At 35.4% G+C, this 25,069-nt stretch overlaps 5 protein-coding genes across 5 annotated transcripts; 3 read left to right on the top strand and 2 right to left on the bottom strand.

Moving 5' to 3' along the window:
• Positions 1 to 2,127: 2,127 nt before the first annotated feature.
• Positions 2,128 to 3,925, bottom strand: EV154DRAFT_482871 (uncharacterized protein; the record flags this gene model as incomplete). Its single annotated transcript, XM_051598535.1, has 6 exons — positions 2,128 to 2,237; positions 2,615 to 2,783; positions 3,242 to 3,307; positions 3,454 to 3,579; positions 3,689 to 3,703; positions 3,785 to 3,925. 6 exons carry the CDS (start codon positions 3,923 to 3,925, stop codon positions 2,128 to 2,130), a joined length of 627 nt encoding a protein of 208 aa, XP_051456170.1.
• Positions 3,926 to 5,873: 1,948 nt separating this feature from the next.
• On the top strand, positions 5,874 to 6,311 carry EV154DRAFT_565101 (uncharacterized protein; the record flags this gene model as incomplete). Its single annotated transcript, XM_051605879.1, has 1 exon — positions 5,874 to 6,311. One exon carries the CDS (start codon positions 5,874 to 5,876, stop codon positions 6,309 to 6,311), a length of 438 nt encoding a protein of 145 aa, XP_051456169.1.
• A 3,306-nt stretch (positions 6,312 to 9,617) lies between these two features.
• On the top strand, positions 9,618 to 10,219 carry EV154DRAFT_482869 (uncharacterized protein; the record flags this gene model as incomplete). The annotated part of the gene is made up of 3 exons (XM_051598534.1): positions 9,618 to 9,775; positions 9,894 to 9,971; positions 10,033 to 10,219. The coding sequence occupies 3 exons, from the start codon at positions 9,618 to 9,620 to the stop codon at positions 10,217 to 10,219; spliced, it is 423 nt and encodes a 140-aa protein (XP_051456168.1).
• Positions 10,220 to 11,066: 847 nt separating this feature from the next.
• Positions 11,067 to 12,785, top strand: EV154DRAFT_482868 (uncharacterized protein; the record flags this gene model as incomplete). The annotated part of the gene is made up of 4 exons (XM_051598533.1): positions 11,067 to 11,151; positions 11,484 to 11,576; positions 11,763 to 12,097; positions 12,414 to 12,785. 4 exons carry the CDS (start codon positions 11,067 to 11,069, stop codon positions 12,783 to 12,785), a joined length of 885 nt encoding a protein of 294 aa, XP_051456167.1.
• A 5,453-nt stretch (positions 12,786 to 18,238) lies between these two features.
• EV154DRAFT_482866 (uncharacterized protein) lies at positions 18,239 to 20,292 on the bottom strand (the record flags this gene model as incomplete). Its single annotated transcript, XM_051598532.1, has 7 exons — positions 18,239 to 18,428; positions 18,626 to 18,691; positions 19,302 to 19,383; positions 19,457 to 19,472; positions 19,690 to 19,816; positions 19,858 to 19,885; positions 20,184 to 20,292. 7 exons carry the CDS (start codon positions 20,290 to 20,292, stop codon positions 18,239 to 18,241), a joined length of 618 nt encoding a protein of 205 aa, XP_051456166.1.
• Between the last annotated feature and the right edge of the window lie 4,777 nt (positions 20,293 to 25,069).

Raw genomic sequence — 25,069 nt, 5'->3', positions numbered from 1 at the left:
TTGGCAACGGTAACCTAAAATTTACGATGTTCCTCAAGAAATGTAGTTTGACGATCAGATCACTTTCGAATGATATGGTTATTGGGTTCGATGAAGAAGAAATAAACTACCAAGAATTTAGACATAAAAGCGGAATTGCGAGAAATAATCACAGAAAATATTTACTCAGAGGCCGGAATAATTGGTATGTTGCAACTGAAATGTCAATTAATGTTGAGACATGTTACAAAAACATAGCTCATTACAACTCCGACTGAGGATAGTTGTATGTAGGTAAGAAACCTATTAAATAAATAACAATTCTCTGTCAATTGTGTTGTTAACGGACGAAATTTCTTTCTTTCATTTCAAAATAGAAGTCACCAGACGTAAGAGGAGGTACGACCAGATGCGGTAAGAAAGAGGCCGTATGAAAAAATGCGGATACCACCGCCAAAAAATTAATTGATTAAAATATTCCCGCTGTAGTAGCGTTGTGGGAGCAATAATCAAATCAGCTAGCCAACGACACTGTAGCCCAACCTGTTGAAATAAAGGATCTACATTACGAACACGGCGTTTTGTTTTGTGAGGAACGAATTTCCGTATGGGATTCTTGGAAACCTTGATGCTTTCAAAAAAAGAACTGGAGATTCTAGGTCAGCAATCAATTTGATCTTCTGTTAGAGGATCTTTACGAAGCATGGGCCTTACGTTTAATGGGAGTAGGGTACTGAGAACAACAGTTCGGCCTTTAAACGATAAATTAAGTTCAAAGTGCACTTGGCATCCTTTGTTGTAGGTTTGTATGGATTTGTCAATTGTTAGGGTTTTGAAGATGCGTTAAAGTACAACAAATACGTAAGATAAGTTAGTTCATCAGGGAAATTTGGCGCATGGGATGAAGTCATGGGTATCTCGGGTGAATGCAAATACGCGGTTCGTTTATGCGCTGATTTTTTTTGACAATGAAAACTCCTGAGTTTTAGCGAGATTAGAGGTCTGCGTTAGAAGCGAGGGTATACTGGCTATGAAGTTCGTACAACGCATTAAAATCACGATGTGACTCTATTAATAAGTGTTAACGGTTACATTAAAAGAGTCTGGCACTTTTTCCATGACTTTTTTTGTTTAGTCGACTCTACAGTTCAATTAATTTAACGTCGTACGTACAATGCGAGATTAGCTATGACAGTTCTTCAATGCTTGACGATTGTAATAGATGGGATCTAATATAAAATTTAAAACTTTGCCTAAAAACTTCCTTATTTAAAAATATCGTTTATTCGTTGTTAATCCTTATTTTGTTTTGGTCATATGGCACGTTGATATATTTATTTGCACAAACCATTTTGACATAATATTCATTTCTTCAATTTGCAGTCACTGCTTTGCCATCTAGCTAAAAATAATTAAAAGCAAACATGTTTATATTTTATCAATACATTTTCACTATTTTTTTTATGCATCAGAAAGTGGCATAACCAATTATTACCTTCGTTACTATTTACAGCAAGTATCATTTGATGATCCACTTTGTAAAGACCTAAGATCGCAAATAAAAAACCCTTTAATTTAGTTTATCGTTTTTTTGCTCAGAAACGTTAGGTTTGTAAGAAAAATGATTACGATTTTCCCATCTCATATATCTTCAAAGCCGCAAAACGGAAAAATACTAGAACACAACAGCAATATGACATCATAATAGTTACAACTGTGGAAATCCGTGTAGATTTATAAAAATAAAAACAAGAAAATTATCAAACTTGCAAAAATTAACTAAGGCTTTATTAAACAAATAAAAGGGGGTCTTTATATACACATTATTTCTGACATTGATCACAGATGGGCTGATGACGGTCGTGGGTAGATTCATCCAGATAATACTCGGATGTAATGATCCCATGTAGTTTGGGTTGGCTGTCAAGAAATTTAAAATGATACTTTATTTTTTAGAATTCTCTCGATGACCCTTTCTTTTCTAAAGATGTTTTTCATTAACGTCTACTATTGAAAATCGTATTGGAAACTGATTAAAAGTGCTTTATTGGAGTACGTAATTAGCAAACAAACAATCTCCACACAGAAATTTTCAATCGCTTCAAGAAAGCGAGAAATTCCAACGACGGTCGATATTTATCGTTGTTTTTATTCTAAATAGGATAAAAGAACGAATCGTTTTAAATGCCATAATAACATGTCATGTAACAGAAATAACAGTGACCAATTGGAAACCACGTTATTAATCATGATATCGGCTTTCATAATCAATGTTATAAAAAATATTATATCTTAAACATAGTATGAGTTTTATGTCGCAATTCTACAGATGTTATTGAATGATTTTACTGTCTTAATACAACGTTTTTTCTTCTTGCTTAACTATAAACGTCAGCTAGGCATAGGATCCGTGTATCTAAATGTATTCTGAATAGGTATTAGACGAGTTTCTATTAAAACCATCTGAAACTTTCTTAAATTACACTTCAACTACATTCGTTTCAAATCTTGGATATAAAGGCAAAATATATTAAGTGTTTAATAACAACTGTAAGGCTCCTCAGGTTTTCCGGCATTTTCAATTTTAGCTATCCCACTGGTTATCCGGATTGTTGAGGATAACATAATAACACACCTAGAGTAGAACTATCGGAGATGATCCAATAAGGACATGATTCCATATAATCACACTGGTGGGAATTAGTTGTTCCACAATTTACCTCTATCAATAAAACAATGCTGTGTAACGTGTATCGAGCGAAGAGTCTCATAGGACCTGAGCCATAGGTATATGGAAATAAGTGCTATTGTTTGTATAATTGTTTATTTACTTCTTTATATTTATTTATTTCTTGACCTCGGTAAACTAAGTTTGGTAAATCATAAACCTGTTACGTGGCTTTGGTCTCTCCTTCTTCCTTCTGCCTTCTTTTCCCATATTTAGTAGAACCGTCAATTAAGTGATGACTGTCAAGGTTTTGCTTGTTATGGAATCACCGGTGCTGGACACTGTCAATACCCCCCTCTTGATACCTTTCAAATTGTATATAACTACCCCTTGATAGTTTTGTAGAATTATCTCTATCTTCTTTAAAATAAAAATTAGAGACGACTTAGTCGTAACAGTACTTGCCCTTTTCTTTTTCTATTTCACAACACGGATATAGCCCAACTGCACCCAGCCAAACGTCGGATCATAAAATCTATTGCATAAATCTGAAATGTATGCATCCTATGAACGTATGTGCAACACCTGCTTTACCACCTCCTTTGCCTTTACAGTTTCTATTCGTTTTTCTCTAAATCGTATTAATGCTGTCAAGTGTTTCTGCAGAGAAGTGTAAAATATATAGAAATGTTGATCATACTTGGTATCAAAGTTGTTTTTTAGAGTTTATATTTGTAAAGTTTATCGGATTGACTTAGAAAGCCTTGTCGCGTACTGCAAGTGTCTTGTTAAAAATGTTAAATTACAGTTCGTATCGACGTCAATTTGAATATATCAGAAAATACAGCTAACCACCTCACGAGCCATAAGGTCGTACAAAACATAAGAGCTTTAACGGTAATAATCGATTTCTTCTTAGAGCTTTGACCTATCTAACAAAAATTAATTAAGGTTTTAATGTTTTACTTGTTAAGATGTATGTGGTCGAATACTCACCCGAATCGTGAAAGCTTTACAAATTATTACTCGACTTTAACCTACCGTAGCATTATGACTCTATTGAATACTAAAAAACCAGATACTCCTAGTGATATTTGAAAGTCTTCAATGTCAGTTAGGCCTAGGTTTGTTCGCTACTGGTTTTATTTTGGAAGATGTATTTTCAAGAACAGACTCGTATTCTCGACCGGTCCAGAATACGCACTTTTCGGGGACACATTTTATATTTCGGACATTGTTATTGGCAGTAAATTTACAAACTCCATATATTATGAACATTTTAGACGTTTTAACATGAACCTGGTTCGAGATTAGATTCTGAACACTGCTGGGTTGTCTACTATCATTACATGAATAACAGCTTGAGATTAGTGTTCGAACTTTTCGAGCTTGCTCCGATCTTGCACCAGTTCGAACGAAGCTCGAACCGAGTTTTTGTACTTGAGAAATTCGAGAGTGATAATAGCGAATTAAGAATAAAATGTGAAATTTAACAAAGTAAAATTATCAAACTGCAAAAATAAACTAAACTTTATTAAACAAATAAAAGGGGGTCTTTATATACACATTATTTCAGACATTGATCACAGATGGGCTGATGACGGTTGTGGGTAGATTTATCCAGATAATACACGGATGTAATGATCCCATATAGAAAGACCATAATGAGATGTCAATAACAATAACAATAACATTCATTCTTAAACTGTGTATGTCTTGTAGCACAACATTCAGGGGAAAATGTAGTTCTTATTAATAATAGCTGTGGCACCGCAACGTGGCTGATGTAACCTTCATATGTTTTCATATTCATGTTTTTATTTAAATGTATGCCTTATACTTGTATGAAGGATGATATGAGATCAAGCCTGTACATAAAGTAAATGATCAGTATTTAATATAAAGTACCAATAAGAATTATATTTAGGATTATCAAATGGAAGATTTAAGAAGTGTAGATAGAGTCATATATTAAGTATATAGCCTCGATCACGACAGTACTCGAGCTTGCGCCACTTTTTTTGGGTTCGAGCGAGCTTCGACGGATGCTCGCTCGAAGCTCGCTCGGCTAAAATGTCGATAGTAGTCACTTTAAAGTTAAGGTCCTTTAAAGACTACAGATGGCATTTCCCCTTGATTTTAATCTTTTCTTCCCTTTACCATTTTTTTTTTATTTATGCTCTAATAATTCCAATTAAAATGCTTTGGACTTTTATTTAATTGTACAACCAGCAAACACATTTACCATAGAAAATAAAACAGTGTTGCACACTATACCCAACTAAGCCAATTTTTTACAGCAACCATAGTAACATGACGTAGCTGAATTAATTTAAACTTTCATGTTCACAAATCCAAATGTATTATAATTATAGACGCAGTAATAGTTTGATTTAATTATCCGAATTTGGGGTTAAGGCTGGTGAAAAAAAAAATTTTTCTTTTTCCAACTTCTATTTCATAATTTTCTGTAATTAACATCACTTTGACGTGCACTTTGTGTAATAAAAAGGGCGAGCGAGTTCGAGCTATTGTATTCGCAACCGAGCTGAGCTTAAGAAACTTCGAGCGAGCTCGAGCTGCAAAATAACGCATCCGAGCGAGCTTCGACTGGAACACGATCGAAGCTTGCTCGAGAGTTTCGATCTTCATTCCGAACACTACTTGAGATGCTAATGACATGGGCATCCTTTAAATCATCATGTTTAAAAATTCACTCATTCAGAAGTTTGATCTAGTTGCTTCATCGTTGTCAAAATTCGCCGTTATGTTCAGTTCTTTCTTTCTTTTTCAGTGAAATAGATGAGCAAAATGTAACTGGAATATTTACAATTGTTGACTTTAAGTTGGAGAATTCATTTTAAATTAGACAGGTCAGGTTTAATCTATTGTGGTAATTGAAAGTATCCTTAAAGTCATTTAAAAGATTCTGATTCATAACTTAATCTGAGAGATCTACATTTCATTTTGGTCTCAAGTACTTCCGATGTGGCTTAAACTTGTGTGGGTCTTTCATACAAAAGACGACGTCATCAGTAGGCTTACTTTTTTATTTTTCGACTACAGGAGATAATCAGTGTTGGTTTTTATTTCTTTATTTTTTCATTCGAAACAAATATTAAATATGTTTTTTTTTAAAAAGTAAGTAAACGGCTTTATTGGCATTGGGACATCACGAAGATGTCAAATGAAATCATGTAATTAATGACTTCCACCATTCCTAATTATGATCTTATCTCTTTTTAGTTACAACTACGTGTTTTACCCCTCCTCTGCTTTGGCAGAATCTAGCTGGCGTCCTTTGGGTCTTTTCCCAAAAAGAAAGTTGTTTTCCGTTTCTTCGTGTTCTTCGGAAGAAGAAAAGAACACGAAACGAAGAAGAATTGGTTTCTGTCGCGTTTCCTTTCCTCGCCCTTCGTGGGTCGTACGCCGGGGTCGTTGGCGAGCTGCTCGGCGCCCAATCTGGGGTGGCCTTTGCCGACCTTCGCCCCGGGTGCTTTTTTTACCTGCCCGCCCTGCCCCTGTCAGGATTGTTTCTTCGCCTTCTTGGCAACTCTCTGCTTGTCCTCGCCGCTCGCGGCAATTGGCCGAAAAAAGAAGATGGCCTTCTGTGCTCCTCTGTCGTTCCGAGGAGGAACACATTAAGAAGAAGAGAAGAATTTGAGGTTGTCTTCCGGACAAAATAAAAAAATTTATTTGGCAAAAAAGTATTGAGTTTTGAACGGTTATATATACTATTGTAAGGCTTAATGTGATCGGATGTTCGGCGATATCTTCATTAGAAACTTTAGATTTTTATGTAAACATTTAAGAAAATGATTATTACAAAAGTTTTAATTTGGTGGCCATACTGTTATAATTTCCATGAACAAATGTTTTTGTGTTAGTTTTCATCAATTGGAGAATTTTCTAATCTGCTACTATGCAACTTCAATTTTCCATCTTACAAACTATTTGTTTAGGTAGTTCTTGTTATTATATCAGATCTATACCAATACAAATGATTTAAGTATTGCAAACTTTTGTTGTGGTTTAATGTAAAGTAAAATTTTAAATTAACTACAGCAGTAGTTTGAAACTGGCGATAACTGTCTTTATTCGTAAATAAAACTTCCGACTATATCTATACAAGACTGTCTGGTGTGTTAATATATATAGTCCTTTCTTGAAGTTATCATTAGTTAATCAAAAATGCACAAAAGTCTTACATAGCCACTAATTTAGTCTTTGTCAGGATCGAGGAAGACCGAGACAAGCAGAACAAGATAGAGAATGAATGGCATCTTGGAAGTCAGGTTTTGTATTTATGAATAAAAGAAAAAAATAGAAGATAATTATGAAATATATCTGATAAAAAAAACTGGAAAAAGTGAAATTAATGAGCAATGTTTAAAGAAAAGGAAAACTAGAAATTAAACAAAAGAATAACCAATGACAAAATTAGTCATAGCTTATTTGGATCATGACAAGGGATTTAAAGAGCTGACTGATCAAGGATAAATATTGATTTTGAATGCTGGTTACTCATTAAGCATAATTTTGGCAAATGGTGTATCATGATCGTGACATTCATGTTCGAATAAATCTTAAGTCTTCTCAACTCTCTTTGTTTTAAACGAAATTTTAAGCATCTTTTAGAAGTACTAAATCTGCCTTGTGATGTAATATTTTATACATCTTACTTTGACATTTTTTGTTAAGCATATACCACAATTGGTATTAGCATAGATACACCGTTGTATCTTTGATGTCGCTATAGCTTTGCTAGTTTATCATAGCGTATTATCCGTAGATTTGATGTCATTGTTTTATAACCTATTGGCGTAAAGATGAAATCAATATAAAAACCATTTTTCCCCGTCAGTTACGAAGTATAAATAGTTAATAATGTAGAGATAGCACTGTATCAGTCTACAGTATAAGGGAAAACCAGAGGTCATCAAATAACACTAAATTATAAAAATAAATTGTTTGAATAATATGACGGTCCGTCCGGTTATAATAATTTCGAAAACAGTATATAAGGATAACAAGACATATGTTAAAAAATAATAACAATTTAGAAGACAAACCATGGTACATAAGACGGTCAATTGTTTCTTTTCTATGATACTCTACGAAGACAGCGTAACCGTTGTGCCAAATTGTTAAAGAACCACCCAATAGCGTTTTTACTTCAACACACGACAACGGCTTCTTCAAAGCTAATTCTATCTCCAGTCGCAAAATTTAGAATATAATTTTTTGACGTCTCACATCGTCGTTCTGAAACATTGATGAACATCTATCAACCTCAATGTCCAGATAATTAAATCTGCTTATTAGGGTGTTCCCTTTTTTTATTCCGAATGTCTTCCTTGGGTTATTAGCGATACAAAAAAACTGGTATACTTCGGTGTCTTATTGAATTCTACACTAAAACCCAGTAGCATACAAATCATTTTTATCAGTCCAGGCACTTATCCATATAAACATAAATATCATTTCACGTCTGTATATGCTATTTTAGTTTCATGAGTAACAGATTGTGGTATGATGTCAAGTCATAAGAATACTTCGTCTTCAAAAGATGCACTACTTGACTTTCGTTCTTCCTTTTAAATCTTCGTATTTTATGACATCGTACAGAATATGTATTTTTTTCAGTAGTCTTCCAGCCATTATATGCTTCGTTACGTCAATAATTGTGAATAATTTATTCTAATCAATGATGATAAAATATTTGTTCAAAGACATACGGTAATTGAGTTGACTTCCATATGCCTATCTGAAATGATACGCAAGTCATTCCAATATGAAATGTAGGCGCGGTCGTTTAAATATATCATTTATCTGTTTTTTTTACGAAAGTACTTTGTTCTGTCTTCAATCTACGTAATGACCTTGATCAGTACAGACTTCATAAGAGTATTACGTATTGTTGTTGTTGGAATCGACATTGAATTAAGCATAACCACCCAAATAGTCAACATTGAAAGGCAGGTTGTGATTGCTGTCTACGTCGTAGCGGTTATGTAGAATCTGTTCGATATGGCTTCTGAAGGGTAAAACAAAGTAAGTTGGATTAACTTCAAAACAGTCCGATATTTGAAGCACTAAAGGCAAAAGTGGACATTATGCCGCATTGTTCGAGATCTAGTTTTTGGCGGAATCGGAAGCATCGGTAAAGTGGTTATAACGCTTGTGACTTAAAGGTCTCCTGGAAGGAGGGCTGGCCTTTTCAAATTTTCGGAACTTCTAAAATAAAAGATTAATTGACGTCCGAGTTCGGGAGTGACTTTTATTTTATTTCGTATTCAACCAAGAAAAATGACGTCATTAGTTCAACGAGTTTTTTGGTCTGTTTATTTTTTGCAGGAGCACGACATTTATGTGCTATATCTCAATTATTTTTATCTGATAGAATGTTAATCACTTTCTATTCGAGACGGAAGTAATGACCATTCTTGCCATTTAGATAACATGCGGATGTCTAATGTAGTCATCTTAGTTACGACATCAACAGTTTCGGATTCTGATCTTCTTCGACTACTGCGCAACGTGTTTTCTCGTCCCTCTTATTGCAGATGTGAAGAATTTTAGCTTAGCTAAAAGATCTTTGGTGTAACTCAATTGAGTTTATTATCGAATTACGCAGCAAAAATAAAACAATAGTTCTTTCAATTTTATAATTTTTGATCGTTATTAGCCTTTTCGGAATGAAGCACAGGATAAGCCAGTTAGACTCAAAAGGGATTAAACTAAGACACAAATCAGAAACTTCGACTTTCTTGTGACATAATCGGTTAAAATACACGATAGAAAACATACCCTATTCAAGCTACAGCTTGAAACCCTTCTAAACTTATCTCTCATCAACATCATACGATCAGAGACTTTCAATTCCCGGCCAACATTACCCAGAGGACTCACTTAGCGTTTTGTGGGTGCATCCGCCTACAGAATATTGTTTGCCGGATCGTTGTATCCTATGGATAAAGAAATAAACTCAAAGGAGGAAAATTCGGTTTATGAGGTATTTTTGTCAATACATTCTTGGGTAGCTTGCAGATGTCGCTTCCATTCGGAGTTCATGAACATCAAGAGGGCGCTTTTACGTAAACTGGATCCAAAGGAAATATCAGGCAGGTATGAAAGGCAATTTGTAAAGGATATAAGAAACGTTCTACTCCCGGACTTTTGAAAGTTCTGTCAATAGATGAAAAAGAACCCATATTATTAACTGGATAAGACTAAGACAAATTAGTATAAAGGCCTTTAAAATCAATTGCGTTGGGCTGAACGATGTCAAAATAACATCGGTACCGTTCGAGCAACCGAGGAGGTATGAGAATGCCTCATCCTTTGCAAGTGCATGGTATCTAGAAAAGGATTGTGAACAATAGGCCTTGGAAGGGTAGTCCTGACCGAGGTTCTACGGAGAAGAGTGGATCAGCAGATCAATCATCTCTCATCCTCACCAAACGTAACAAGCTGGATGGGTTTGACAAGACTAAGAATGATTTGGCTCTTACCATGAATCGCGTGGACTCGATAGAGAAGACTGGAAACCAGGAAAGCAAAGAAGTTTGAAGATAACAAAGAAGATGAGCATGGTGTTAGTTGCTTCAACTGTGAAGATTCACGTCATATCTCGAGAAAGTATCCCGAACCATGTAGATTGTGTCACGCTACATATCACACAAGTGTATAGTGCAAGAATAAAACGGCAAATCAGGATTTTCAAGAAGACGCTCTACAAAATTAGGTGTAGAGGAGTCTAATTTAGAAACACCTAATAACGGACCACCGGGTAAATCATTGTCAGTAGCAGTAATAACTCTTGGTCATTCTCACCTGAAGGAAATTAATGCAGTAAAAGTAGAAGGCTCTTCTTCGAAAGTGAAAAAGAATAGGAGTGCGGTGGAGGTTAGGTCAGCTCTGCTAGCTAAGTTAAACAAAGCTCGAGAGGTCTAGGCCATATACCGCATGGACAATCAACTAGCTATCAAGCGCGGTGAAGTTTCTCCCTCGGTGTAGAGAAATACGTCTACTGGAATACCCATAATTATGGAAGATGAGAGTAAACAGCTGAAATCTTTTAATATGAGGTAAGGACTTTAAAGCAGTTTTGTAAGTATTCCCATACCACAGTTGTTGTGTCACTCACCTGAGTTGTACCAACAAGCATTGGGTTTACTGGCGGTTCAGACTACCACTCGAAAGGGGAAGAAGACGAACATGAGTTACAGCAATTCCATGTATATAGATGAAGGTTCATTTATGCCTGCAGAAATTCATCATCTAACAACTATTCCCACGACGACTACGGGATTTGAAACAAAATTGCAATCGATGTTGTGGGTTGTTTGTGAAATACAATTGGAGTTCCTGTTGAATGGTGGTGCTGTCGTATTTCCTCCAATAAAGCTCGTATAGAATGACCTTTAATATGGTTAATTATAATATTCGAGTGGTACTCTCATATTCCCAACAAAATCTTGTATCAGATTATATATTGGAAAGTATATAATTACTGGTTGTTATCACTCTCTTTAATCTGTTACTGAATTATCAGCAAATACAAATGTTCACGTAGTAATTCGGACCAATCGATAAGACACAATATTGATTGACTTCTGAACATATAATTCTAATTGCTATGTTTCAGAAGATAGAAACAAGCCAATACCCATTCTTTACCAGATTCAATTCACCAGATGTTTTGATATAGAAAGCGTCCTCCCTTTTGCGATGACCATCCCCCATAACTTTAATAAAGATTTAAAAGATACTCATTTCTTTAACTCTTTTTGCTTTAGTTTTTATCAAATTCAATTATCTCAAAACATCACAGGTGTAATGTTTTCGGTAATACCTCTGGAAATGGTGGAGCAATTGGGGTACAAGAATTCTATTGAAAAAACATTGTACTCTTCTTTTGGATATGGTTAAATGGATGAAGCGGTAGGTGTGGTTGACCTGACGCAGATTCTATTCTAGGGTATTGAGGTCTATCGTTAATTTTGTGTTACGAAAAACACCAAACCACGCTGTTTATTGGGCATTGATTTCATCCAAAGAACAGGAGGTTTAGTAGACTCAAATAGTAGTACGTTCAATTTTTACGTACAAGATCAATGGTATGTGATTCCCACACATCAAGGTAATGGTGTGTCTGGGGCAGTCTTATTTCTGAAAGAAATTGAAGAAGCAGAGAATGAGAAATTGGTGATTCCAGTGGTAGTTACCTGTAGTAAAAATAAAACGCCGAAGAATGTAAAAATCCAATATAAATTCTCCCTGGAACCCGGTGATGCATATCAGCTATGTCTGTCAATGAGAGAAGATAATAAATCATGCTTTGGAGATATGGTACTGCAGACTGAAGAAACATTTTCCACAGATATGCGTTTGTTTGTGGTTTTTAGTGTTATGAATCGCGGAGAAAAAGGTCCTTCTGACATGTCGGTAATGAAATAAACCAAGATGAAGTTAATCTTGAGGAAGGGAACATTGATTAGTAAACTGTGTATTATCCAATCTATCCCACCTTGGTAAAAATACGGACTGATGTCGATGAGGTTACATCTCTAATCCAAAAAAATACATCAGTCAAAGTGAAGGGTGTTAACAGTTAGCCCCATCAATCATCATTGATTCTCTTTTCTAACTCTCGTATGACGCTTTGGAGGCCGTACGTGTTAACACTGCGAGAACTAGGGGGTACTCATCTAAATACACCAATCAAAACGTCTATTCCATGTACCCTATAACGGAGCAATAGAAGCTAGAATTTGATGTGAATCCTGCATTAACAAAAACGCATCAAGAAGTTCTGAAAAAGGTGTTTAGAGCTCACCAAAAGGTGTTTGCGATGTCTCTGAAGGATGGAGCGGAGTTGAAGGCCGAGCCATATGTCATCCAGCTAAAAAATGAAACGAAACCAATTCGAGTCACTCCTCGAATTGCACCTTATGAGGCCAATAAATGGTTCAAAGAATATATTGAGCAGCTCTTGGATTTATGGCTAATGGAAAGGTGCCATGGTTCCTGGGCAGCAGGTGTAATATTGGTTCCATCAGACATCGAGCAGAGGAGTCCTAGGGGAAGGAAGGTAATGAAATTAAAACGGGCACCTAGGTTCAAGGTTAACTAGTCGATGGAGTTATCTACGTATCAAGTGAATGTAATGGAAGAAGGTGAAGTGGAGGAGATCGCGTTGAGTACCTATGAGGATACGGAACAAAGCCATGGAGAACCATCGGGGGAGGTTACGAGTCCGTTGAGACAGACAACTGCAGGAGCAAAAGATCCGTACCGACTAACCATCAATTATAGAGGTGTAAACAAGTTGATGGTTGATACAGGGTATCCAATACCGAATATCAACATTCTGTTTACCATGTTGGCTAAGGCTCAGTACTTCTCGGTGTTCGATTGCTTAAAGGGATTTTGGCAGTTAAAGTTGGTTGAAGAGTTGAAGGATCTGGCGGGATCTGCTACGACATTCGAACAGTTTCGATGGACAAGGCTACCTATGGGTTTGAAGGGATCTCCCTCTGCATGGCAGGCAATGATGGATGCTATATTTTTTTCTAAAATAAATCAATTTTATTAATTTATATTGACGATGGTTAAGGATTCTCTGAAACCTTTGAGGAGCATTTACAACATTTGGAGGAGGTTCGGAGTAAAGCTTCAAAAGCCAACCATTCGTTATCCACAGCTAAGTGCCTTTTTGGGTATACTGAAACCAAGCTATTGGGTCATGTCGTCGGAAAACATGGTTATCGCATGGACATGTCTAGGGTAGAACGGATATGTAGTTGGCTGTGGCCTAAGCCGTTGAAAGAGGTGAACAGATTCGTAGGGATGACTCAATACTATCGGCGATACATCCCAAATATGTCGGGGGTGTTAGCTCCACTGAACCAATTGAAGAAGAAGAATGTGGTGTTTGATTGGGGTGAGGATCAAGACCGGAGTTTTTGTGAATGCTAAGAGTGATTGATGATTGATGCGATTTTGGCGCATCAGGATTTCACGAGGCGATTCGTTCTATATAACGATGCATCAAACGTGGGTATAGGCGGTTTGTTATCGTACGAATTCTCGGACCACTCGGTTTGCAGAAACCAATTTACGTCCGGAGTAAGGCTTTTTCCAAACAAAATAGGGGAATATCCACATATTGTCGTAATTGGGTATGATTTATTTGAGAATAAACAAATAATTTGAATAAATAATAAAAAAAATGATATAAAAACATCCTTTAATGCTGAGTAACAGCATACACCCGTATACTGCTCCACAATGACTCCTACTATGAGTACATATTTCGATATAAAAAGATTGCATGATTGGCTTAAAATCGATATACGAATGACAGTTTCACATAGAATTCTATACCTCTTAGTTACGATTTTACCGATCGGGAAGAGAAGCTTCTCCGATCAAATCAAATCAAGTAATATAAAAAAGAGAAACTTAATATTAATAGTTCTCTCGATTGATTAGATACCAACGAAGAGAATAGAACGGCTTTTTCTATAAATGGTCCATTTTCGTATATTTGGATAAACACAACTTATACGACTGTAGGTGTATAAGTGAAATATTGCATAGAATAATTTGATGCCTATTTTCTAGAACTGAATATATAAACATCGATAAGATGTTCTATATTTAGGATCACATATTTACACATGTCTTAGATAAAAATAATCAACAGAATGGATAAATGATCAGACTTAACTACATGTTCTACCATAGCCAATTAAACTCCAAAACGTTATGTATCTTTTAACTAGCCACCGTTACACAATATCTTACTGGAATTCTGTATTTTAAACAAAACAATAAAAGTGTCCCAGATCGGTTGATTCAGGGCAACGTTTCTTGAAATCAATTCTAACGTGTATAATTCATTTAATGTAAGTCGGGAAACTGAGTATAGATTTATTACAGGACCAGAAAGGTTGACTAAACACAACTACCAGGTGAAGTTGTTCAATATAAAAAAGGATCAATTATATCATCGCAGCAGAGATATTTTAGTTTATTTTTACCTCTAATAAAAATATACGTTTTTCTCATTACTTTTACATTTGTAGTATTTTGTCAAATACCACACATATGAAAACGATTTGGTTTCGATTGTAGATTTTATTCAGGTTTTTAAAGTATACTTAATGGGCCATAAATTCGCGGTATACACTGACCAAAAGTACTAACAATATTTGATCAAGTTCACCAAAGATGCTTCAGATAAGGTGGTTCGTTCGCAAGCGTCATTATAAGGTTACGATTTCGATATCATTTATAGGGTCGGTTAATTAAACTCTAATGCAGATGCTCTTTCAAGGTAGGAAGTTCACGATTCTCAAGATCCCTCGCTAGAGGATTTTCTTCCAGATTTTTATCTATCTCTGAATGTTTCATAAAAACGCGAGACTGAAGATTATCAAGAAGTAGTCAAATAGGGAAATGTAGAAGAAATGGCGGTATGGATCTAGACATATATGTTGCTTTGGTCGGGTACCTTCTAAAATGGCACTATCCTCAAGTTTGGAGTTAAAAGGGAACAAAAGTAATAAGGCATCACACGAGACAGTTATAGCTGGCTGGAGGTATTCTTTATTGAAATGTGAACATCGATTTTTTAAGGAAGGAGAAAGTGATGGAGATAACGGAGGTCAATAAGCTGTTAAATGATTACCATGATCATATATTGGCAGGTCAGCAAGGTATAGCAAGGACATTTGTCATAATCAAATACAAATATTACTGGCAAGGATATTATAAGTCAGTTCGAATATATGTCCTCTCGTGTAGAATATGTCAAAACATTTGTCCCGGAATCCAATTGTACCTATCAACGCGACGCGATTAAGACAGAAGGGTTTATTTGACATCATCTCCCGGTAACTGACGACGGCCATACGTGGTATTAGTTTTGATCGAACAAGTTGCAGGTTGGATCGAACCTTATCCATGCACAAAAAAGGTGCAAGTTTCATGTGTTGTTGCCTAATTGAGTAGTTTTCTCGCTACGGTATATGAATTGCTATTGTAAGTGATAACGGGTCACATTTCAACGCTGATGAAGAGAAGGCTATGACGGTTAGTTCATACGGAATCATTTTACGATTTGGAATACCTTTCTATCCGCAAGGGTAAGGCAAGGTGAAGAGAGAAACTGGAGTGCTTAAAGAAATTGTCAAGAAGTATCTCTTACAGTCCACTAGAGATTGAGACGGTTGTTTACCATCGGTGTTACAGTTTATGCGAAGAACGTTCCGACGGTACTAATATTATTTGTCTTTCTACTTGGTATATGAAAGACACCTCCGGGAACTCAGTGGTGAAAGAGAGGTGACGTTTGAGCATAGGTTCCCGTATGAAGAATTCGTGGCTAACAGATTAGAAGAAATCTGGCGATCGAAACAACAGGTTCTTCGACAGGCACATCGGCGTATAGAAGTGTACATGAAACAATTGACGGAGTACTATAACAAGAAGGCAAACTTGAAGAAGTTTAATATGGTTGATCAGGTCATGGTAGAAAGTGTGATGTCAAAAACAAAGAAGCATTCCCTTTACGTCCATGGGTTGAGCCATACCTCGTACATAAGATCCAATGGGGAGATATTTACTAAGTGCGGGATGAAGAACTTTTGTTTCCTAGAGTATATCATGCAATTCCAGTGACGTTGTATAAGTCAAGTCCTAGAGTTTCGCTGGAATTAAGGTTTTACTCCGTTATTTGTGAAAGTAAAGAGTAAAAAGGAGGTAATGCGGCAGACAGGGTATAGAAACTCTGAATAAAGGAAGAAAGTCACAAAGTATCAGGTATAGTGGGTGTGAAAACGTGTTTGCGATCATGACGGTCTTACTTCCCTAATATAAATGATTGTCGTATGTGGTCTCATTGGCGATATACCAAAAGTTTTAATATGCTATTTTTAAATAAGTCGTCGCTTTATTCTTAATCATACTCTCGAAAACCACATACATTTAAACCGCTTTGTATTGCGTATGTAAATCTGAGGTTAATTTTATCTATTGCGGCAGCCAGTGACAAGGTAAATAAAAACATCTTTGAATATAATAGTCCTGTATAGAAATGCCACTATAAGATATCATTATCGATAACAGTATCAATCATCCTTAAACTGCACACATGTTCCAGCTAGTGTTCGGAATGAAGATCGAAACTCTCGAGCGAGCTTCGATCGTGTTCCAGTCGAAGCTCGCTCGGATGCGTTTTTTTGCAGCTCGAGCTCGCTCGAAGTTTCTTAAGCTCGGCTCGGTTGCGAATACGATAGCTCGAACTCGCTCGCCCTTTTTATTACACAAAGTGCACGTCAAAGTGATGTTAATTACAGAAAATTATGATAATAAAATTGTTATTTATTGAAATAGAAGTTGGAAAAAGAAAAAGAAAAGTTTTTTTTTTCACCAGCCTTAACACCAAATTCGGATAATTAAATCAAACTATTACTGCATCTATAATTATAATACATTTGGATTTGTGAACATGAAAGTTTACATTAATTCTGCTAAGTCATGTTACTATGGTTGCTGTAAAAAATTGACTTAGTTGGGTATAGTGTGCAACACTGTTTCATTTTCTATGGTAAATGTGTTTGTTGGTTGTACAATTAAATAAAAGTCCAAAGCATTTTAATTGGAATTATTAGAGCATAAATAAAAAAAAATGGTAAAGGGAAGAAAAGATTAAAATCAAGGGGAAATGCCATCTGTAGTCTTTCAAGGACCTTAACTTTAAAGTGACTACTATCGACATTTTAGCCGAGCGAGCTTCGAGCGAGCATCGGTCGAAGCTCGCTCGAACCCAAAAAAAGTGGCGCAAGCTCGAGTACAAAAACTCGGTTCGAGCTTCGTTCGAACTGGCGCAAGATCGGTGCAAGCTCGAAAAGTTCGAACACTAGTTCCAGCATGGTATTCAGTGGAAAATTTTAGTTCTTATTAAAAAAACCCATAGTACCGCAGTGTTGCCAAAAATGCCTTCATGAGTTTTCATGTTACTGTTATTTTTTAAATGAATACCCTGTACTTGTACGAAGGAAGATATGAGATCAATCTTGTGAATAAAATAAACGATTAGTATTTGATAAAAAGTATTAGTACAAATTATATGGATAATTAACATATCGAACATTTACGCAGTGTCAACAGAATCAGATACTACGTATATACGATCGATCACGGCAAGAAGGAGAAAACGTTATCAAGACATTAGGGATATGATTTCTTCACTTGACAAACAAATAAAAAATAAAACTTTTTTAAGAAAAATTGAATTTAAACAAAGGACCTATCGACTTTTACTTTTTCATAAAAGTAATCAAACCGATTAGAAAGTTTCTTTAGAAACATTCTTCGTATCGTTTTGGGGTTTTCAGGTAAAAATGTTTCAATCGTGTACCAAAATGACGTAAAAAGAAATTTGAGAATTAGTCCCTATACCAAGAAGTCATATCATTTTTTGTGTCCGAAAGATTTATTTTGTTTCTGTCTTAGCTGTACATTTTATTTCAAAAATTGATTGAAAATATTATGACATAGACGTACTTAAACAAACTTCTAAATGTTTTTTTTTTTTGCCGGGATGGAAGCTCTAATGTCAATGTCTTTTTGGACCGTATTTTTGTAAATACAGCAACTATGACTGAAATTTATTTTTATAGATACCATCAATGATTGTTTTCCAGGCTGCCAGGCAATGCGATGACCGTATTTACATTTTAGTGTTAAGGACAGGTTACATTTATGCCTGATGTATACACAAATATCCCGTAGTGAATACAAACACTATTCTGTGAGTTACTTTAGTGAAGAAACTCGAAATACGTATTATGTGTCACCTCACATACATGCTTTTCACACGTACCGTCTGCATCAACAAATGATAAAAACAACTTACAAATAATAGCACAACTTACAATGTACGCATGGTCCACACATGCTTACTGCAATATGCTCAGATTATAAATCATTCTCTCAGCCACTTCTAATAATTGACAAGTGCCAAAAGGACTTTGTCAATTTTTATATAAACCATCTTCCAATTTAATAATAAAACTATATTCAATTTACCCAGTCTCGAAATTATCTTCTTCTTTATTCTAACAAAGGTCTATCTTGTTTGATATAACAATGCCTTATCTATGTTTTATGAGTAACAAGTGTTCTTCCCCGACCATTATCCTTGATCTGTTAGCTCTTTAAGTTGTTTGTTACGATCCAGAAAAACTATGACTAACCTTTCTTACTGTTTATTCTTTTATTTCATATCTTGTTTTTTTCTATAAATATAGCTGATAAATTTCATTTCCCACAGTTTTCTCTATCAGATATATTTCATGACCATCCTTTTTTTTTCCTTACCTTTTGATGCTTGAATAAACAAATTGCGTTCAAGAAGCTATCCATTCTCTGTCTTATCCCACCTGTATGTTTCCCTTGATCCTAAGATTTAGCTATTTAAGAAATGATTTGGCTACTCCCCGCAGTTGTTAAGCTATCCTTGTTATACAGAAATCATGTGGATTAGTTGCAAATACGCTTAACATCTATGACCGGGATGTGCTTAAGGCAATCGCAATTCACTTTGAAGGGTTTCCTTTCTATGAAAATCAACGTTTACCTTGACATATATGCTATACCTAGATTGGACCTATGACAAGGATACGGTTTCCACCTTACATATTTTTCCAATGCATGAATCTCTTTAATGATTCAGGAGGTTAATTAATTACATCAATCTAATTTGAAGAGGGTGGTATATGTTAAAATTTTTACTTGATAGGTAGACGACCTTTTTTGAATATGTATGTAAGTGCTGTTGTTTTATAACATCAAAATGCTAGTCCGATAATCATCTCCTGAAATTATACGGAACTGAAGAATCTATTGAACTATTTCGTTTGTCAAATTATTTGATGATATGGTTTACACGTCAATAGTTCTATATAGATTGGTTATCTAACATTCTAGTTTACTTCAATCACTAATTCTTAATTCTGCACTATTACAATACGCCTAACTGCTTTTATAATTGGAGATAAAAGGATATCAATAGAGATGGACCATTGTTGGACATTGTGTTCGCATGTTACTAGTTCAGCTATAAGTTTTATTCCTGTAGCTTTGCCTCCACTTCTGTGGACAACGGTAAGCAATGAAAAAAAAATCAAAATTACGTTATGAACCACAAGCTTACGTTGAAGTCTAATTCAAATTATTCATTACTAAATCCAGGTTTTTTCTTTTTCTACGTTTTGAAACTTGATCTTTATGATTAAAATCTGAAAATACACTGTTGTTGAATGAGATACTGACTGAATCACACCTTTTATTTTGCATTAAGGCTGAGAATGGAACAGTTCTTCAACACCGGATACAAACACTTTGCCTTATTTCTGTGATTAATGTTCATTTTTCGATACAATAACGAACGATATTTTTTATTGAAATTGTCGAATACTGTAATTGACTTCAGGCCCTTATACGTTTATATCCTATTTACCGTGGGCCCATCTTAGAAGATTAACCAATTTAAAGCTCCGTCCGACACGGCTTATACCGAATATACAGATTTTTTTTGATCTTGCCATGTCATGGAATGACATTGACATGTAAAATTAAATGGTGTTTCGAGCAGAATATATAAGTATGTTTTCAAAGCTATAAACTCGAATGTGCCAGCGCTTACAATTAAACCTGATTATTTGAGAGTAATTTTTGTTATAACATTTCTCGACCTAATAGACCGCCAAATAACTTTACGGAAATGATCTACATATATGAACGCCCAAGGGTGACGTTACCACACACCCAGACCGCAACCTAATATAGAAATAAAACCGTTCCGGCCAATCCGAATGGAAGTCTTGCTGTGGCTTGTATATGGGCTATAGTGCGCGAGCAAACCTACGTCATCGGTACCCAAGAAATATAGTTTAAAAGTTGTCGGAAATCAACAAAACAGTTTTCTCTTTTCTTTCGTTTATAAAATTTTCAGAATAAAAAAATGCTGCAAAATACCAAGATTTGCCAGTAAGTATTTGACAATTTCGCCATGTCACCAAATTGGACATGGCAATTATTACACTTTTGCACATTAATTGAAAGAATTCAGTTCTAATTTTATATTTTCTTTCAACACAAGAAAAAGACTTCTCCCTTTCGTTTCTTTCTCTTCTTCTGAGAAAGAAAAATTTCCGAAGAGGAGAAAAATAATTTCTTCTTTTCTCCGCCGTGTCCGTCTTTGCGTCTCGCCTTCGCGACGTTTGCGTTCGGCTCGCCGCCGCCGCCCTCTTAGGGCTATGATTTGTTCTCCTGTTCTGGTTGCCTTCCCTTCCGTCCCTCCTCCTCCCTCTTTCGCCGTTTTGGCACTCCCTCGTGCGAGGGTTTGTGCCAAACGAAAACGCTTTTCTGTTGCTCTTTCCTCTTCGGAGGTTGAACAGCCAACAAAGAAAAGGAAAGTTTAGGTTTCTCGGTGTTTTTACGCCAAATAATAAACTTTTTCGTTTTGTTTTCAAGTATTCATTTCACTTTAAAAATCACAAAATTATTAGTCAAAATTTGTTCCAAGGGTACTTACAGAATGTTATATTTGTTCATTATTAATGCTGTGAATAGTGTAAGGATTAAGAAATGAGAATCATTAATCTGGACCCTTTTTGATGATAACACGGTTACAAGACACACGATCTTTTCTGATGTCAGTAAAATGTTAGATTCGTAATAATAACCCAGTTTCAATTGCAGTTTATAAATTCCCTAACTACCAATAAACACGAAGTAAACTGTTCTTACGGAATTTTTTTTAAAGACACAAGATTTTGTTTTACATTCTGTTTTGTGATACATGGTATTGAAATTTGATGCGATTTACGCAGATACCATGGCTGGTCAACCAATAATTAAGAAGGCCAAAACAGATACAGAACCGCAGATACAAATATGTTCTCTGTGATTCTTTAAATCAGTACGTTCAATGTGAAAATTAGAACAGTATTATTTTTCCGATGAAGTAAAATGGTAGATAACAGCCAAAATCAATTGTGAACTCACAACAAGTTAATATAGCTGAGATATTAATTGTATCATGATCGTTTATAAAGACGCTTTTTAATTGAATACAGTCTGTTTTATAACGTGCCACCAAACTTAAACCTGACAAATGTTTTGCACTTTTTTAAATCCAATTTTATACCCCAAAAAACGTTTTTCTACAAATCGCTGTGTTGTGATCGAGCTTATATACAGATATAACTCTATCATCAATTCTTTCTTTCTTATTTGATAACCTTTCTATAAATCATTATTGCATTACTCTTTAAATCAAATACATGCTATAACACTCTATTTACTACGCATTGATTACTCATCAACATATAGAAAACAATAGTCATACATTTATTCCAGATAATACAATCCAATGATATGATCGCTCGTCAATAACAAGATTCTCGAAGGTACCATGAGATGCTCGATCTTTAATTGACAATACGCCTATTGTATATTTGACAGGTTTCACTTTAATGATTGATATTCAGCCAGCCCTGAATATGTATATAAAGAACCCAATTTATTGTATAATAAAGACTTTAGTTTATTTTTGCAGTTTGATAATTTTACTTCGTCAAATTTCTTTATTTTTATTCTTAATTCGTTGCTTTATCTCTCGAATTTCTCACGCTGACAGAAGAACGATAGTAACATTATATTTAAACAATAATATAAAAGCAGTTTACAATTTTAGTTATCAAAAACGTTTAGTGATAGCCATCAAATATTATCGGTGTTGAAATATTTAAGCAGGGGAGGCCCATCATTCGAAACGAACAAAAAGAGCATAAGGTATATTGTTAACGGCCGACAATCATTTCAGCCAATAAAACAAAATGAAATGGCTAAAACTGTAACTTTTTTTTAAAACGCTACAGTACCATTAGGAAAACGAGCGATACTTCGGACCGACGATGACTCGGTCTTCTGATCGACATTTAAGAAAACAAGTTGTTGTATGTCAGAATGCACCAATGCGATGTTATGCGTACGGTTTCTCTGTAAAGTTTAAGTATCGCCCCCTGCAATCAACCGTTCCTCCATGTGGTCACAATACACGTGTGCCTGGGAGTGGTTGGATAGAAGTTTGGTTTGCAAATCAAATACATGGTTCGGAACTTTGAGCATAGTACGAACCATGTCCTTTACTTTACATGAAGATTTGTTTAAACTATTTTATAATGTACAGTCCCCTCCAAAAAAAAAGTTCCACCCTGTAACTCCGACTCTTTTTTAAAAGGATAGGTTTCATTGATCTAATGCTCATCACTCTTTCACCTTTATGTTTTTTTCTCCTACAATTGGGTATGTCTCAATTGACACCTGATCAAAAAGCCTGCGCAGTTGCAAAATCAAATCAAGGCACTTCTATCTCACAAATTGCTCGTGAATTAAATTTTTCAAGAACTGCCATCCGTCGCGCCATCCAACACTTTAAGGAAACTGGTTTATATCAAAGACGAGCAACTTCTGGAAGGCCAAAAGAGTTTAGTAACAGGGACAAAAGGGTGTTACAACGCTATGTGATGAAAAATAGACGTAGTACTCTTAATGAAATTATGGCCAACGTCGATGTCAATGCAAGCATCAATACATTCGGGAAAGAGCTTCAAAAGCTCCAATTGAATAGTCGTATAGCCCGAAAAAAGCCATTTATTAACGAGAAGCAAAGAAAAAGTCGTCTAGAATTTGCAAAGCAGCATCAAAACTGGAGTTTGGAAGACTGGAGAAAGGTTATATTTACCGATGAATCAAGCTTTCAAACCAGCAGTTGTTCTAGTGTTGTTCGGGTACGCCGTAGGCCTAATGAAGTCATGATTCCGTCATGTTTGGCGCCAACATTTCAAAGTGGACGATCCTTCTTATCTGTCTGGGGTGGTATTGGATATAATCGTCGCACTAATTTGGTTTTACTTAACAAGGGTGAAAGATCTAGTGCTCAGTTCATAAATCAAGTATATGAACCGGTTTTGAAGGAGTTTTATAACGGCTGTAGTTCAGCAATTCTCATGGAACATAATGCACCAATTCACACTTCAAAAGTTGCCCGAAAATGGAAGAAGGAAATGGGAATTATTTGTTTAGATTGGCCGCCACAATCTCCAGATTTGAATCCAATAGAGAATGTTTGGATAATGATGAAACTCGCAAGACAAAACCGTTTGCAGTTTGTAAAAAATATTTCGACATTACAGATGCACGTTATAAACGAATGGAAAAAGATAGAAGTTGAGAAAATTAACAAACTTATTGATTCCGTGCCTAAACGCATAAGCGATGTAATAAAAAACAAAGGGTACCCAATTCACTATTGAGTAAGCCTACGTTTGTCTAAAATACTTTTTTTTTTCATAAAATTTATATCATAATGTTCAATACTGTCTTTTCTACTATATGGAGTTTTTTGAAAGCTTTTTGCTTATAAAAGTCTGTCAAAAATCATGTATGAAGATGGAACATACATGTAGGATACATATCGGAGTTACAGGGTGGAACTTTCTTTGTGGAGGGGACTGTACATTGAAAAAAAACGATTTGTCCGAAAAAACGTGCTTTTGAAATTCTCTATATTCTTGTACGTCATGGTTTTAAGATCAAATCCATGTTATGATCCATGCTTCTAAATAAAAAAATTAGCTCTAGTTGCAATACATTATGACAGCTATCTGGAATTTAAAATTGGATCTACTAATTAATGCAACTGCGTTAAATACCTTATATTGTGATTAACATACGGCATGTTTTTTAACACTTCCATCGATTTAATTTCATGATTTCATCACGCAACTTTAGATGCAGCTAGTCCGACAGTCTTCTTGAAAACGATGCTCCAAAGGTACATCATCAATGAAGAGTAAAATTCCATTGTTTTGCAGTAAGAAGTGAATGAAAAATATGAATACAAACGCACAAGATGATGTTCAATCAAAACTTCACTTCCATCTAAAATTATGATGAGCAGTATGCAGTCAATGACATTGTAATGGAAGAAGCGTCTGGTAATGCGGATTAAAACCTTAGAAAACGAACGTCTAACTTACAATGTATTATTACCTTAACTAGCCACCGATGACGCTTTCGTGTTTGAGGCTGCGATCCGATACAAGCAATCTGAACACAATTTCAACTGGAACATAATCCAAACGTTTGGTATAGGCTTAAGTGAGCTTCTTGACCATAACGGTGTTTCAAGACAAGTACATCGTGATGTCGTAAAGCAGGTCAATTGGAAATCTTTTTTTCCTACGTGTATCCTGTTGCTGTCTCAGGTAAACTGCCGGTTGACTTAGAAACATCCTTTCATAATAATTGCAATTAAACGTGATGTGTTAGCTCCTT

The sequence above is a fragment of the Mucor mucedo genome (assembly GCF_025094135.1).
Source record: "Mucor mucedo strain NRRL 3635 chromosome Unknown EV154scaffold_65, whole genome shotgun sequence".
NCBI lineage: Eukaryota > Fungi > Mucoromycota > Mucoromycetes > Mucorales > Mucoraceae > Mucor > Mucor mucedo.
This window is presented reverse-complemented; position numbering and strand designations above follow the sequence as displayed.